Here is a 17,588-nt window from a genome sequence, read left to right on the forward strand (position 1 = left end):
TCCGCCTCCCTCCACTTCCCTTCATTTGATCCTTAGATGATCAACGGAAGTTTGGAAGTTTTCAGTATCCAAAGAAACTAAAAGCAGGTACTTGGAAAGATAATTGTACACCAATGTTCACAGCAGTATGACAACAGCCAAAGGTGGAACAACCCAACTGTCCATCAGTGGAGGGATGGATAAACACAAAGTGATCTAAACATACAATGAGATATTATATTTTGACCTTTCAAAGGAATGAAATTCTGACTCACGCTATAGGATGGATGAATCTTGAAAACCTTATGCTACATCAAATAAGCCAGGCACAATGGGACTAATGTTGGATAATTCCACTTTTACGAGGTAACTAGAAAACTTAAAATCATAGACAGAAAGTAGGATATTGGTTATCAGGGACTATGGGGAAGGAATGATGAGGAGTTCGTGTTTAATGGGTATACGGTTTTTGGTTTAAAAAATTCCCTGCATGAATAGTGGTGATGGTTGCCCAGCAATGTGAATGAACTTAATACCACTGAACGGTACAGCTAAAAAAAAGCTTAAAATGGTAAATTTTATGTTCTGCATATCATAATACATTTTTTTTAATAAAGGAAGGATAAATAACCGTTCTTGTGGTTTTCTAATGTGGGTTTGGCTGTGAGGTGGGGAGGGGGTCCTATGAGGTACAGGAAGAGGTGAGGCTTACAACCTCAGGGCCATGCCCGGCTCGTGCTTCCTGAAGCCCTGGGAGACGTCACGGCTCAGTCTAGTGCCCCGTGGGGCAGAAAAGGAGATGATGACCCAGGCTTTGGCCTAGCATCCCTACCTGGCGTCTTTCGTTGCCAAGCCTAACTCTGCTTGAACAGATACCCTCTTTTCCCAAGATGTGGGACTTCCAAGAAGCCAGAAGGTACTCATTCCTGGGAATGCTGAGGTGACAGGTGAGGTATGGATGGCCTGGGAGAATTCTTCTGTCCACCCCTCACAGGGATAACAGGCAGGAAGGGAGGATGCTTCACAAGCAGTGTCTCTCTCTCTCTGCCTTCACCCAGGCCCACCTGGAGTCAGGACGAGAGTAACAAGGGTCCTGATCATAACTGATAAACCCGATCCTCTCCATCCCCCTCCCCAAGGTCCAGTCCGAGATTCACGTGTCCCAGGGTGTTGCGACGAATGATCTCCCAGCCTCGGTGACTGCCGCTGCTTCGAGAGGTGGTCCGGGACAGGGAAGGGGTCGGGGGGGCCAGGGAGGCTCTGGCTAGAAGCCCGCTTTCAGTCACCGAGGGCCGTTTCTCAGGGGGATGCCCTTGTCCTTCCTCCTTGTCTGAGCCCTTGAAAGCTTCCACGTAGCGACGCGCTCGCAAAGTATTCTGGTCTTGGTTGGTCTCAACTCTGAGGAGGTGAAAAGGGAGAAAGGCTCAGCTGATCTGGGGAGAGACCGGGCCATGAGGAGAAGCCAAAGTGAACGCCGCACAGGTAGGAACAGGCAATGAGAGGAGAGCGGGAGGAAACGAGCAGCGTTGAAGCCGGAAGACCTGCTAGGATCAAATGAAGGGAAGTGGAGGATAAACTGGGAGAGAGACCGGAAGTGCTGCGCCTTCAGGATTTGGAGGGTAGTAGGGCCTGTGGTGGGGTGGGGGGCCGGTGATGGCGGGGGGAATGTGGGTGAGTATGAAAGAGAAAGCAGCCAATTAAAAGATAAGCGTGCCATAAGGATGAGGAGATGCAAGTCAGGTAATACATGAGAGAGGCAAGCCACGTCAGGAGGTTGAAGGTAGGGTATGAAGGAGCAGCTTAGCTTGCAGGCTAGACTAGAAGCTCTAAAAATACACTAGAGGGCTTCCCCGATGGCTCAACGGTAAAGAATCCACCGGCCAACGCAGGAGACACGGGTTTGATCCCTGGTCCGGGAAGAATCCCCAGTGCCACGGCACAATGAAGCCCGTGTGCCACAACTACTGAGCCTGCTCTAGAGGCCGGGGGGTGCAGCTACGGACGCCCACACACCCTAGAGCCCGTGCTCCGAAACAAGAGACGCCCCCGCAGTGCGAAGCCCTTGCACTAGAGTAGCCCCCTGCTTGCCGCAACTAGAGGAAAGCCCACCAGCAATGAAGACCCAGCACAGCCAGAAAAAAATTAATTAATTAATTTTTAAAAATCTACTGGAAGTGGGGGTCAGGTGGGAACAAGACTAGACCCGTTTGAGGAGCGCATGCCCACAGTGGAGCGTGAATACGCGTTCGCCACGGTTCACACATCACTGCCCTTCAGACCTCACGGCTGGCGCTACCTCTTCGCAACCCTCCCTTAACAGGCTAACACAGTCTCACTTCAAGGGGTGATGACTTCCCCTTCGGGTCCAATTTGGGATCCCGAGAATGGAGAGGAGGGTCATACGTGCAGAACCGGGCACCCTGGTTCCCACGGCCTCGCATGGGTGGACAGTCCACAGGTCTTCATGGTCACTCACCGCAGGAACCAGCGGTCCCCCAGCCCGTACTTGTACCCACAGATGCCAGAGCGCGGCCACAGGGTGCGAGGCATCTTCCTCTCCAGCATCACCGTGGTGGCTACAACCTAGGAGGAGATGAGAGACAGGGGAAGAACCCAGAAAGAGCCATGAGGCTGAGCGGACCCTGGGGCTACTGACAGAGGGAAACCAGAGGGGAAGGAGGGCACCAGATCAGAAGGGATGCGTGACAGCCACCATCCACCCCCTTGCCCGTGTGAGGTGCTGTGCTGCTTCCTTCCTCATCACTCACTGCAAAAGGAGAGACTATTTTATGAGAGTTTTCAATCTGAATTACCATTCAGATTCCTGGAAAATGAGCCATCCCATCCAAACTAATATCTTTTCCTTTTTCATAGGAAAGCCATAGACCAATTATTTGGATTTAAATAAAATGATTAAATAGAATTTCTGTGATCTTGGGGATAAAATGATAACTGCTGATATTGAGGGAATCTGCAGTGAAATTAAAAATACACCCATATCTTAAGAAGGAAAATAGTGGGTTAATGACTCCAAACTTGGCAAGGAAAATTCTAGTGGCATGGCATGAGTCCTGTCCTTTACCTAGCCCTCATTAATAACTTAGATGAAACATAAGACAAGATTATCAAATATGCCTGTGAACCAAAACTGGGAGTGATATGTAATAAGCACGATGACAAAGCAATATAAAAATGATCTTACCAGATTGGAAGGCTGGTCAAAAACCACTAATGTGAAGTTTAAGTAAACCCAATGCAAGGTCCTACATTTATAGGACTAAAGTGTCAGTGTTAAGCACAGGAAAATCTGGTAAAGGGGCTTAGTCAAATCAATCATGTAACAAAGTGAGGGTTCTATTTGATCATGAGCCAATTGCATGTTTGATAACAGCCAACTGCATATTTACAAAAAGACCTGACTCCATTTTAGGTGCTATTTATAGTTTCGTGTTCAAAGCCAGAAAAGGGATAATCCCTCTTTATGTTGCTTTCCTCCAATCACATCAAGATCGTTCTAGCTTTGAAAGGCTCAGGATCAAGGATCTAGGTCTGAACAGAGGATCATTCAGGATGGATTGGGTCCAGGAAGCTTGACTGATGGAACGAACTAGGAATCCCTCAAATAACTTAGTTCTCTACTTCATCTTCTGCTCCCATCTTTCTCAGCACTCCATGATTTTCTTGGTCTTCTCTCTGCTCCTGAGTTGTGCCACATTCCCCCCACCCTCAGGACTTTCAATCATTCTATTTGCTTTCCCTAGATAGTGCTTTTTCTTTATCTTGAAAGGGACACTTATTCTTTCTTCCTGCACCAACATTCAGCCTCCCCATCTTCTTCTGGGAACAGAGCCCATCTGATGTTTAGAAAATCACTTCTTCTCTACTGTCAGTCCATCAGTTAGAACAGACTGGACCTCACACAGTCCTGGTTGATTCATCTATTCTACCCAAAACTCTAACCACCACCACCAGTTCTCCAATCCTTGGCCTTAGGCTTAAATGGAAGGATCCACCTATGATCAAACTTGTTGCAATGAAATGGGTTCAGTGGACAGAAGGCTACAGAGCCACAGCATCAGGAATCACCTAGAATACAGTAAGAAAGGGGCCCCTTGAGACTTTCCTGGTGGTCCAGTGGTTGAGAATCTGCTTTCCAGTGCAGGAGACTCAGGTTGGATGCCTGGTCAGGAAAGTAAGATCCCGCATGCTGCAGAACAACTAAGGTCACTGCAAATACTGTACCTTGGAGCGCTAGAACCCTTGCTCTGGCAACTAAAGAGGCCCCCATGCACCACAACTAGAGGAAGCCCCCATGCCAGAACAAAAATCCAGTGTAGCAAAAAAAGAAAAAGAATAAATAAAAAGAGTGGGGCCACTGGAATGGGCGTATCTACTCCCTCCTTTGTCAGTTTAGAGCTTCTGTAAGCTATCTCAGCAACATGATGCAAGAGACTGACTTAGAGGAGTCAGGACAAAAGAGAACAACAGAGAAACTCATGTATCGGGTGAGATGGAGTTCTTAAATGTTTCAGTTAGGATCAACACATCTTCCCACTGTCTTTTTTCCCAAGTCTGTTTGAGTTTGGTTTTCTGTCCCCATAGCCAAGTGTCCCGATGGATAAAAATTCTAACACCCATTTTCTCCCCATATTCTTTTTTAAAGGAATATTTACTTGACTGCACTAGGTTTTAGTTTTGGTGTGTGGGATCTAGTTCCTTGACCAGGCATCTAACCCTGGCCCTCTGCATTGGGATCCCAGAGTCTTAGCTACTGGACCACCCAGGAAGTACTCCCTTATTCTTCATAATTGATGAATTATTACCCATGTTTAGAGGCTCATCTTAAATGTCAGTCTATCAGGAAAGCACTTTCTAACTTTCCAGTCCAACTCTTCTCTTGCCTCCTGTTCTTAGCATCTTCATTTCTCTACAACACATTTGCTCTTCTAATTACATGGCTTTCTATGAAGTTTTCATGTCTGTCTTTCCAGCCGGCCTGTAAGCCCCATGAGGGCACAGACTACATCATCTTGTTTGTGCCGCCAGATCCCAGATATTTCCCAGCACAGGAGAAGCCTGCAGATAATTAGTGCTAATGAATGGAAACTCTGAGGGGACAAACAATGTCTCTCTTCAAATATTTTAAGGGTGCACAGAAGGGAGAATGTGTTGTGCACTATATAAGAGAAAAACACGGGGGCCAAAGAGTGGCCCGGTTTTTCTATCTTATACAAAGATAGGTTTCAGCTCAATACAGTATGGACTTTTCTAATAACAAAAACTTTTGAAATATGAAAAAGCTCTCTCCTCCCAACCTCTACCCAAATCCACATGATAATAAGGTCTTAGCATTAAAGAAGACACTGAATTACCCTTTGACCAATAAATGAGTATACAAGTATATGTTGGGTAGGAGCTCAACTAGAAAACCACTAAAGACACTACCAACTCTAAGATTTTATTAGGCTATGGTGATATAAAGAAAAGATAATAGAAAAACAGTTATAAAAGCAAATACAAGATAAGGTTCAAATGAAAAACTAGAATAGATAAGGACAAGAAAGTTAAAAGGTGAAAGATTTATATGATCTGAAGAGAAATCAGAGTATAGAATACATAAGAAGAAGAAAGTTTCTAGTTGCCTCTGGAGTCAAGGATGACTCTTGAATCTACCCTGCTTCTGTGGTCAACACACAGTTCCCGGGTGTTGATCCTAACCCTATGCTACCATCTTATCAACTTCTTCTCCTCCATCTATTCAAAAATTCCTCTGTTGAGATAACCACCCCCATTGGGTTGTTCCATAACTATCCTAAGAGTCATCTACCATGACATATTCCACTTTGATTTTTCTCTCCAGCCCCTGACCCTCAGTAAGACTGACACTAACAAACTTACCTGGGCCCTCCAGAGCTCGTCCTGTTCGTGGGCCACCCGCCAGTGTGTGTCGCCCATCATGGCGACCAACAGGTTGATCATAAGCAATGTGGCGATGATGGCGAAGGCAAAGTAGACGATGCTGTACATGAAGGGCAAGTCCACATCATAGTTGGCAGGCCCATCAATGATGGTGAGGAAAAGCTCAAAGGTGCTGAACAACGCCATGGGATAGTCATAGAATTCCCCCAGAGCGGATGGATCCTCTGTCTGGAAAATGATATAGAACGCTGCTCCGCCCAGGAAGAGGGCATGGAGATCAGGAAACAGGGAGTTATCACAATAAGCCTGGGCCTGGTCAGTATTCATTCTACCACCAATATATATCTCCATACAATTACACATACGCACATGCATGCATGTGTGTGCATGCTTGCTCAATTGCTCAGTCATGTCCAACTCTTTGCAACCCCATGGACTGAAGCCGGCCAGGCTCCTATGTTCATGAAATTTCCCAGGCAAGAATACTGGAGTGGGTTGCCATTTCCTACTCCAGAGAATCTTCCCCACCCAGGGGTCGAACCCATGTCTTCTACATTGGCAGGTAGATTCTTTACCACCTGGGAAGGCCACATACATGCACATACACATACACAAATGTAGATGTATAAATTATACATATTATGTAAGTCACAATTTCCCTGTGTACTTGGCTAACCCTGAGACTATGACCAAGTTAATCACTCTGGATAATGGCAATACTCAGAATTTAGCTAACATCTATCATCTATCTATCTATAAATAGATATATATAGTATATGTCACCTAACTGGTTTTTACATTTTTAGAACCAAATATTTAAAAGGGAAATTGTTACAAGAATGCATGAAATCTCCAACAGCTTTCAAGAACTGAGCACATGAGAAGTCTAAAAGAAAAGAACCTAAGACAAAAAAATCTCAGTGTTCTCTAGATAATCATCCATTACCCTGAGATTTCCTGAGTGTTCTGGACCATTGCAAAAAATGTGATGTGTAGACTACTGGATGGTATTAGGTATCCTGGAAACTTTACTACAACATCAGAACCTCTGAAAGCCTCATCCCTGTGTGGGGAATGGAGATCTAAATAAAGGGACCCCGAGAGCAGAGCTAGGGTCTATGACAAAGCATGGTTTTGCAAGAACCAAGAACAGATGCTTTGGGAGGTCTGTAGAAAATGGCTCTACTACATCCCCTCATTCTGCATACACATAGATGAGGGTGGGGAGGAAGGGAACATGAGGAATCCTCCAAACGGACAAAGTTTTACCCTCTCAGAGTTCCCATCTTGGTGTAGTTTTTCCGTCTACTGTTTTCTGGGAACCCCCATTAAGCAAGGGGATGCCTAAGACAGAAATGGCATCCTTTGTACTAAAAGCCCAGGGTTGGGGTCTTCACACGTCACCCTGTACATCCACCTGCCTTCCAGGGGTTCAGCCGCAGACATAGAGAACTGGATTAGAGGCCCCAGTGTTTGCTTTTCCTTCCTCTCTGCCTTCTCCAAAGAACTTTCTTCTCCTTGTTCACTTGTGCTCTCCCTCCCTCGCTCTGTCTCATCTACCCTGTTCTGGATGTTTCCTCTCCTCCTTTCCCTGCTCCTTGGGCCATGACTGGGTCCCCACTGGCCCTTGTGCTTCAAGCCTCTCTTCACAACCATTTCCTCCCTCATTCTTCAAACTCTCCAAACCCTTTTGTTGTATCTCCTTCTCCAAATTCCTTTCTTTTCTTTAACCTTTGACTACATAAATGAAAAAAAAAGGGGGGCACTTGATGTATTATTGAATGCTTTTCATTTATTCTTCTGAAGTGTCAACATAGAAGAATTAAATAGTGAACTTTTTGCCTATGGCACCTTTCACAACTGGCCCGTCTTTCCTGTTTCATATCCGTCTCTCTTCAAGCCCTTTATTTATCTCTCCTTTAAAGATGCTGCAGGGCAGTTAGTCAACATAAACATGATTGACCCAGAACTTTAGAGCACATGAGTTCATGCTCTAGGCCAACCTTAGTGACCCTGATCCTAAGCATATGAGCATGTTTTCAATTCACTTTCCACTAGGAGGGGAAAAAAAGCAAAAGGGAGTACAAACAAGAAATAAGTGAGAGCAAGATGAGAGAGAACCTTCTGGAGAACTGAATCCCACGCTCTGGAGGAGAAGAGAGTGACGTTCTCACCTGAGGCAAATCCCACGATAACCACAGCCATCAGCCAGCAGAAACGCAACAGGTCTCCAAAAATCATCTACAGAGAACAGAGAGGGGAGGGAGGATGGGGGACCGTATCTCCACCTGCCTTTTAGCAGCTACTGCTGCTGGATCGCAAGTCACCAGAGTTCCACCAGATCTAGTAGGAGCCTCATTTTTTTTTTTTTTTTTTGTTGCTCGTACTCCCTCCCTTGGTCTGGGAAAAGTCCAATGTCTGAAAGTAGGAGAAACTGTGGGGAAAGCACTTTTTTTTTTAAAAAATCTTTGCTCCCACTCCCTCCCTTGGTCTGGGAAAAGTCTGATGTCTGAAAGCAAGAGAAACTGGAGAAAGCTCTGACCTTCTGGATCATGATGGTGAAGGGGCCCAGCATCTGGAATCCTCGTGCAAAGTACATGACGCTGCACCAACCCAGCACCAGGGCGAAGGACATGGGTACCACCTCCCCGCTGGTGTTGGTGAGCCGCATCACCATAGTCACCAGCACCAGGAAGGAATAGGTGATGCTGGGAGGAGAGAGGGGAGGGGGCCATGAGAGGAGGGGCTGGGAATATTCTAGGTCCCTTCTAGCGTGGCGCTGCCTTGCCCAGAACCCACCGCGCAACCTCCTAAACACATACACAATCACACCCACGAACCCACTGGGGAGAAGTCCCTGGAGTTGAGGGTCCCAGAGAGGGGTAGGGAGATCTGAAATGCTTCTGGAAAGGGAAGGCAGGGGCCCGGAAGGAAGAACACTCACGTGATGACGTGGAATGGCCCCCCAAGGACAGTTTGTCCAAAATAGCGGGAGAAACCGACCCTGAAGATATCCGGGATCTGGAAAAAGGCCGGGCGGGGAAGGAAAACTGTAGACTTCAGTTCAATAAATCACAGCAACATCTTTTTAAATCCATTTCCCAGAATAATGGAAATTAAAGCAAAAATAAACAAGTCGGGCCTACTTAAACTCAAAAACTTTTGCAGAGAAAAGGAAACAAAAGACAGACAATCCATAGATTGGGAGGAAATATTTGCAAATGATGTGATTGATAAGGGATTAGTCTTGAAAATTTACAATCAGCTTATGATACTTAGTAGCATCAAAACGGAGAAGGAAATGGCAACCCACTCCAGTATTCTTGCCTGGAGAATACCAAGGACAGAGGAGCCTGGTGGGCTACCATCTATGGGGTCGCACAGAGTCGGACACGACTGAAGCGACTTAGCAGCAGCGGCATCAAAACAAACAACTCACTCGAAAAATGGGCAGAAGACCTGAACAGACATTTCTCTAAAGAGGACAATAGGCATGTGAAAAGATGTTCGACATAGCTATCTATTAGAGAAACGCAAATCAAAACTACAATGAGATGTAATCTCACACTGATCAGAATGGCTATCATCAAAAAATCCACAAACAATAAATGCTGGAGAGGGTATGGAGAAAAGGGAAACCTCCTGCACTGTTGATGGGAATGTAAACTGGTCCAGCCACTGTGGAGAAAAGTGTGGAGGTTCCTTAAAAAAACAAAAACAGAACTACCATATGACCCCGCAATCCCACTCCTGGGCATATATCCAGAGAACAACAGGATCTGAAGGGATACATGTACCTCATGGTTCATTACAGCACTGTTTACAATGGCCAAGACATGGAAGCAACCTAAAAGTCTGTCAACAAAGGAATGGATAAAGAAGATGCGGTGTATATATATAAACACACGCACAATGGAATATCACTCAGCCATTAAAAAGAATGAAATGAGGCCATTTGTGGCAACATGGATGGACCTAGAGAGTGTCATTCTGAGTGAAGTGAGTCAGATGGAGGAAGAGAACTATCATATGACATCCTCTATATGTGGAATCCAAAAAGAAATGATACAAAGGAGCTTACTTGCAAAACAGAAAGAGATCCACAGACTATGGTCACTGTGGGTGGAGGGGTGGTTGGGGACTTCAGGAAGGTCATGTATGCACTGCTGTGTTTAGAGTGGATAACCAATGGGAATCTATTGGACAGCACAAGGAACTCTGCTCAAGGTTATGTGCCAGCCTGGATGGGAGGGGAGTTTGGGGAGGAATGGATACATGTCTATGTATGGCTGAGTCCCTTTGCTATTCACCTGAAACTACAACATTGTTAATTGGTTATGCTGCTGCTGCTAAGTCGCTTCAGTTGTGTCTGACTCTGTGCAACCCCATAGATGGCAGCCCACCAGGCTCCCCTGTCCCTAGGATCCTCCAGGCAAGAATACTGGAATGGGTTGCCATTTCCTTCTCCAATGCATGAAAGTGAAAAGTGAAAGTGAAGTCACTCAGTCATGCCCGACTCCTAGTGATCCCATGGACTGCAGCCTACCAGGCTCCTCTGTCCATGGGATTTGCCAGGCAACAGTACTGGACTGGGTTGCCATTGCCTTCTCTGTAGTTAATTGGCTATACCCCAATACAAAATGTTTTTGGTGTTTTAAAAAAAAAGATAAAAGACTTCAGTCTGACGGCTCAGCTGCACCTCACCTCTAGGAATAGGATGATTGCTGACCCGAGGACTGTCATCAGCTCCCCCACCAGCCGGATTTTATCCTGCTGAGTCACGTAGGCTTCCTGTGGTGAGATAGTCAGGATCAGAAGTGCTTTCTGATGGACTGAGAGGCAAATCTTTTTGAGTAAGTGGTCTAAAGCGACTCAACTCTATCCGAGATGAATAAGAGCTCCCCTTACCACCACCGTTACCACCATCACCACCCACCCCCACTGTATTTGTCATTGCAGCTCAGTCTGTGACCAAGGCATGAGTGTAAGTAAACCAAGATGCAATATACTGGGCCGGCCAAAAATACATTTGGGTTTTTCCATACCACCTTACGGAAAATCTGAATGAACTTTCTGGTCAACCCAATACAATATATATGTTCCATATGCCAACAACTTGAGTTACCACCTAACAACTCACTTCTTATGCTGTTGAATTATAACTAACGATGATGTGTGTACTGAGGGGCTGAGGTCACATTTACGTGCATCAAGTTAAGAAAGTTAAGTTGTTAGTGGCTTGGGCTGGTTTCAACTATGCTGAAAGGCCAGCTTTTCCAAACTTGCTGTGGTTCCCAGCAGGTAGAATATAAACACACCACAGAACTCGGGTTCTGGGATGGACCTCCAGACCCTGCTAGCTCCAGTGAGACCTTGAATCAGTCACTAAAACTCGCTGAGCTTGGGATGTCTCATCTGTAAAATGGAGACTATAATGGTTACCTCCTAGGGTTATTGTGAAGATCAAATCAGATGATGTATTTGGACGTATTATAAGCCACAGAGCACTATAGATATATTCATGCTTTGTGCTAAGTCACTTGAGTCATGTCTAACTCTTTGTGACCCCATGGACTGTAGCCCACCAGGCTCCTCTGTCCATGGGACTCTCCAGGAAAGAATACTGGAGTGGGTTGCCATGCCCTCCTCCAGGGGATCTTTCTGATCCAGGGATCAAACATGTGTCTTTTATATCTCTGGTGTTGACAGGTGGGTTCTTTACCACTAGTGCCACCAGAGAAGCCCCATAGGTAAATTCATTGTGGTTTTATTATGATTTGGCAATATAGAAAAGGGCTAGAGACACTCTATGGTTTTCAATTCTAAGAAAGAACTCTGTCTTATCCTGGATGGAAGGTGTCAAAGGTATAGGCCTAAGGTCAACACGAATAAAAACCATCCTCCTCTGCACTCCTTACTTCACAGTTAAAAGCTTGCAGTGTTACCCAGATGCAGCAATCAAATTCTACAATAATGCTCCTTAACTTTTTTGAAGTAATGAGCCCATCTGAGAATATCATGAAGACCACAGGCCCTCTTTCTGGAAAACTGATCACATACATATAACCTCCAGATGAAATTATACAAATAACTTCAACACATGCGAGTACCCCTTAGACTTTTGGGAATTCTGTTCTCCAAGGTCATGTCTTTGAATTGTGCACTCAAGATAGGACTTGAGAGTCCCTGGGGATGATCTCCGCTGAAAAGGATGGGATCCCTCGTTAGGCATGAGAATCACCAGTCATCTCTGTTCTACTGATAAACAGAACCTCTATGGGCTACTTCAGTAGTGTACTCACTAGTCCAATGAGAGGCATAGCTTTTGAAACAGGAAGAGATGCTATGTAGTAGGGAGGTGCTCATGGCTCAGTCAGTAAAGAATCTGCCTGTGGTGCAGGAGACCTGGGTTCCATCCTTGGGTCAGGAAGACTCCCTGGAGAAGGAAATGGCAACCCAGTCCAGTACTCTTGCTTGGAGAATTCAGCCTGGACAGCTAGTCAATGGGGGGGTGGGTCACAAGAATCAGATACAACTTAGCAATTAAATCACCACCTCAGGAGGTGCTCTAGGTATAAAGAAGGCACCCATCGAGTATCCTGTGGCCTCTAAGAGGGTGTGTATCAGCTCAGAAGAAGCCAAGGATATAGTCTTTAGGGAAGAGTAGAACCAGAGTTACTAAGAGATGGTAGAAATGTTTCAGATAAATCGTATGGGACCAGGGAAGAACAGGAAGGAACTGGTGACTATGTACCTCTAGTAAACAATGTTCTCTAACAATCTGTGACTAGACTTCAGTTCTTTTGCCTTTGCTGTTCCTTAAAGAACTGATGTCCTGCCAACTTTTCTGATGTTTACTTTTCTTGAGAAACTGGACAATTTTATTTTATCATATAGTGAGTGGTTTCCCTTTTGCTTTGCTTCCAAGGAAGCTCAGAGTTCTTTCTTTCTTTTTTTTTAATCTCCAGCTCTAGCAACTGTCTTTGAATACCCTCTCTTCCATCCAAAGATTCAGATCATAGATTTTGTTCTTTTTCTTTATCTTAATGTTCCTGTTGCATCTGACTTTCACTGTAAAACAGGCCAACTCCTTTGGAGAATCAGGTGGTAGGATAAATAATAAGTTTGTTAATTGTAGGGACAAAATAACACTAGATATAGAAATAAAATAATGGCATCTGTGCCATGTATGTGGCACAATTTTTAAGAAAACTTTGGACCTTGGTTGCATGAAATTGAAGTTGCTCAGTCGTGTCTGACTCTGTGACCCTATGGACTATAGCCCACCAGGCTCCTCCATCCATGGGAATTTCCAGGCAAGAATACTGGAGCGGGTTGCTCTTTCCTTCTCCAGGGGATCTTCCCAACCCAGGGGGTAGAACTCGAGTCTCCCACATTGTGGGCAGACTCTTTATCATCTGAGCCACCAGGGAATCCAGGACCTTGGTTGCATACAGCTGGAAAATTGCCACCAACTTTTTCTTTGGCTCTACTAAGAAGAGGAGGATACCTGTTGGCCAGGAGCTTTGTGGGGATTAGAGTGCCTCTAGAGGACAGCTGGAGAATGGTATCAACACTCTTGGGATGAAAATGTAAAAATCCAACTAATGAAGAATACTGGTAACAATTTTGTTTACCATATACTCCTCCTGGGTCTGCCCTTCATGAGCACCGCTTTGCTTGTTCAACAGATTCCTTTCCGAGCAGGAGTTACCCTGCTCAAGTTCACTAGTAACAGAGGTGTCCAGAGATGCCAAGCTTTGGCCTCTGTTCCACTTGGTTTGGGGTTTCCCTGGTGGCTCATCGGTAAAGAATCCACCTGCAATAAAGGAGACCTGGGGAAATGTGGGTTTGATCCCTTGGTTAGGAAGATCCTCTGAAGAAGGAAATAGCAACACATGCCAATACTCTTGCATGGAAAAATCCCATCGACAGAGGAGCATGGTGAGCTACAGTCCATGTGGTTGCAAGAGTCGGACATGACTCAGCGACTGAACACACACACGCACTTGATGTCCGACTGCCCTAAAGTAGCTGTCTCCACCTCTCTGTCACTTAGAGTAGCCTGCAGAGCACCACACTATCCTGCAAGCCCCCTTCCTTGCTGCTCTCCAAGACCACCAGACAGACCCTTTCATAAGGTGTTTTTTTTTTTTTTTAATAAAACCACTCTCTCTGGAAAACAAAGAGTAACACGCATGTGTGAAAGTTGGAATGAAAAGAATAGCAGTTCGTACAACTCAGCAGCAAAAAAAACAAACAATCCGATTAAAAGCTGGACAGAGCACCTGAACAGACCTTTTTTCCCAGAGAAGACATACAAAGGGCTGGCATTTGTATGCCAAAGGTACAGAAAAGATACTCCGCATCGCTAATCATCAGGGAAATGCAAATCAAAGCCACAGTGAAATATCACCTCGGACTGACTAGGATGGCCATTATCAAAAAGACAAGAAATCACAATTGTTGACAAGGATGCAGAGAAGAAGGAACCCTTGCATACTACTGTACACTACGTAAATTTGTGCAGCCACTGTAGAACACAGAAGGGAGGCCCCTCAAAAAGTTAAAGTGGAATTACTACATGATCCAGCTTCTAGGTATATATCCAAAGGAACTGCATCATAAAGCAATTATCCTCCAATTAAAAATAAATTAAAAAATAAACAAAAGAAACAAAGACAGAATCTGGAAGAGATATCTGCACTTCTGTGTAAATTGCAACATTAGTCACAGTAGCAAAGCTCTAGGAACAACCTAAGTGTCCATCAGTCAACAATGGATAAAGATGTGATATATATATTACACACACACATATGGGCTTCCCAGATGGTGTGAGTGGACAAGAACCCGCCTGCCAATGCAGGAGACATGAGAGATGCAGATTTGATCCCTGGTTTGTGAAGATCCCCTGGAGTAGGAAATGGCAACCCACTCCAGTATTCCTGCCTGAAGAATCCCATGGACAGAGGAGCCTGGTGGGCTACAGTCCATAGGGTCGCAAAGAGTCCAACACGACTGAAGTGACTTAGCATGCATGCACACACACATACATACATATGTATACATACAGGTACACATATATATGTGTGTATATATGTACATACACACACCAGCGTATTATTCACCTATGAGAAAAGAGGAAATCTTGTCATTCTCAACAATATGGATGACTTGACGGCATTAAGCTAAGTGAAATAAGCCCATCAGATTAAGACAAATACTTCATGGTATCACTTACATGTGGAATTAAAAAAAAAAAAAGGCAAACTAGAAAAAGAGAGTAGAAAAGTGATTGCCAAGGGCTGGGGGCACAGACAAAATAAGGGGAGATTGGTAACAGGATGCAAAATTTCAGCTATAAGAGGAATAAGGTCTGATGGTAAAACAAGATGATTATAGTTAATTACACTGCATTATACAACTGAAATTTGCTAGGAGAGCAGAACTTAATTATTCTCACAAAAATAAATAAACATGTGAGGTGATGAATGTGTTAATAGATGAGAGGAATCCTTTCACAATGTATATCAAATCCCTGCGATGAACACTTTAAATACCTTACAATATCAATTGTCAATTATATCACAGTAAAGCTGAAAAATAATGATAGTAGTGAACTTTTAAAACACTTTCCTTTTCTTTGATTTCTAGAGGAATTCTAGTATTTCACACACATGTGTAATATTGGCTCTTGTTTGGAAGAGATACTCTTTTACAAAGTGGAGAAAGGTTTTAGTGTTTTAAAAATGGACAGGGGCACTGAATTATAATGAATGACTTTCTGAGGTCTGTTAAACTGACAATCAGAATCTCCTTTTCATCAACCACCCTTGCACTTCTAGAATTAAACCCTAAACTCAAAGTGGTAATAAGTTTTTCTTTGAATTTTTCAGAATTTTACTCTTTGGGGATTGCATTCAAGACTTCCTATCTACAAGGAAAGACCCATCTGCAGCTCTCTAGCTTTGTGGTGCTTATGAAAAGGTTTGGGGACCAAGGGTATGTTTAGCAAAGTGAATTAACTGTAAATTCACTTTACGAAAGTCCTGTTCATTTAGCCTCCCAAATTCTCTCAAATGCTCCGCTGGCTCTCAATCCATAGCACCACTGCCTTAGGCGCCCTGTACCCACTGCCCGCTCATTCAACCCACTCCTTACCTTGTTTTTGCATATATCACGACCTGGTTTCTCTGCTTAATACCTTTCCTAGTTCCAGCATGTCTTTGGAATAAAAATGAGGGGGGGAGATGGGAGTGATGAGTATCTCTAAATCTGTATCATAGTAGAAATTCAGTAGCTAATGTCTAAATTTAGTTAATGAATAGAGATAGAAGTGTATTATTCAGTGGTACAGAGGTAACAACAGGGACCCTAAAGAGGTAACAACTGGTTGCCTCCAAGAAGTAAGGCAAGAGTGAGGTGGGCAGGCCAGTGCGCTGGTGGTCTTCATTATACTTGCCACTGGATTTTTTAAGTCATGGGCATGTATTCTTTACTTAGAAGTGCTCACTGTGAAACAGAAATGAAAAATATCCAGATTACCAAGCGTGATGCCCAGAACCCTTGCTGGGGTTGCACATGTGTTCTTTTAGTTAGAACTGTGCTTTGTGAGATAAGAATAAAAACTAAGGAACTTCGCTGCAGGTTTAGTGGTTGAGACTCTGCACTTCCATTGCAGGGGGCGCAGGTTCAATCCCTGGTCTGGGAGCCAAGATCCCACATGCCATGAGGTGAGGCCAAAAAAGAGAAAACAAAGTTTCCTCTTTTTCCTCTATTTTTAAAACATAAGGCTCAGCACAATGGTTTTGCTTGTCTGGTTCCTGCCCTGGGCCCCCATACTCTGTGTCAGCTCCAGCCATGCTGATTACTAGGGTCCTCAACTGGTAAGACAGGTCTCCATATGAACTTTGCCCTATTCTCAGAATGCCTTCCTCCACCAGAGTTTTCTGATTCACCATTAACCTTAAGACCCAGGTCACAGCATTCCACCTGGGTCTCCTTCCCTGCCTGTCTGCCCAGATCAGCTGTCTCCCTGCAGGAACACGATGTCAGCCTCCGGTCATAGCCCTTCCCCAGCACACTGCAGTCATCTGGATGTTTTCTGTCTCACCAGGAATCTTAGAGTTCCCTTAAAGCAGGGGCCTCTAACTCCTTCTTTTTATCCAAAATGCACACACAGTAGATGCTGCATTCACAAGGAAGGAAGGAGAGAAGGAAGCAGGTAAACAGACAGGCGCTTGCTGAGCATGATCTAAGAGCTGGAGGGAGGCAGAGGGGAACCAGGAAGCAAGAGTAGGGAGGTAAATGGAGAAAGGATGATGACGAACTGGGCTCGCCTGGAATTTCCAGATTCCTAGCTCAAGGTCACCTAAGCAGGCTTAGTTAATAATGCACTGAAAAAATTCTCCCCCCAGCTCCTTTAAAAAAATAAGCGTCTTTCAACAATGACTAGAGTTCTTAACCTCTTTGTATGGCTTAGAATTTCAGGAGTTGTCAACGGCCAGAGCCCCTTGGAGGCTGACCAGCCTTACGTTGTTAAGAATCTGCTTACAGAGTGTCCCGCTCACCAGCTGGTTGAGCTCATTGTCTTGAAGGAAATGCCCAGAGAAGGGTGGGCCTAGCAGGGCCCAGGTACCACTGTGTGGAAGGGTGGGGAGCAAATGCAACCACTAGGAGGGGGAAGGCAC

The 17,588-nt window shown here is 44.8% G+C and overlaps 1 protein-coding gene across 1 annotated transcript in view; it reads right to left on the minus strand.

Moving 5' to 3' along the window:
- Positions 1-1,076: 1,076 nt before the first annotated feature.
- Positions 1,077-17,588, minus strand: part of LOC128046692 (transient receptor potential cation channel subfamily V member 5-like) — a 29,424-nt gene continuing 12,912 nt past the window's right edge. The window contains exons 9-15 of the mRNA XM_052638856.1: positions 10,603-10,689; positions 8,843-8,919; positions 8,441-8,606; positions 8,073-8,139; positions 5,878-6,146; positions 2,456-2,562; positions 1,077-1,377 (exon numbers count right to left, since the gene is read on the minus strand). Coding sequence (XP_052494816.1) covers positions 1,077-1,377; positions 2,456-2,562; positions 5,878-6,146; positions 8,073-8,139; positions 8,441-8,606; positions 8,843-8,919; positions 10,603-10,689 — 1,074 coding nt within the window. The remainder of the gene's footprint in view (positions 1,378-2,455; positions 2,563-5,877; positions 6,147-8,072; positions 8,140-8,440; positions 8,607-8,842; positions 8,920-10,602; positions 10,690-17,588) is intronic.

Source organism: Budorcas taxicolor, chromosome 4, assembly GCF_023091745.1.
Source record: "Budorcas taxicolor isolate Tak-1 chromosome 4, Takin1.1, whole genome shotgun sequence".
NCBI lineage: Eukaryota > Metazoa > Chordata > Mammalia > Artiodactyla > Bovidae > Budorcas > Budorcas taxicolor.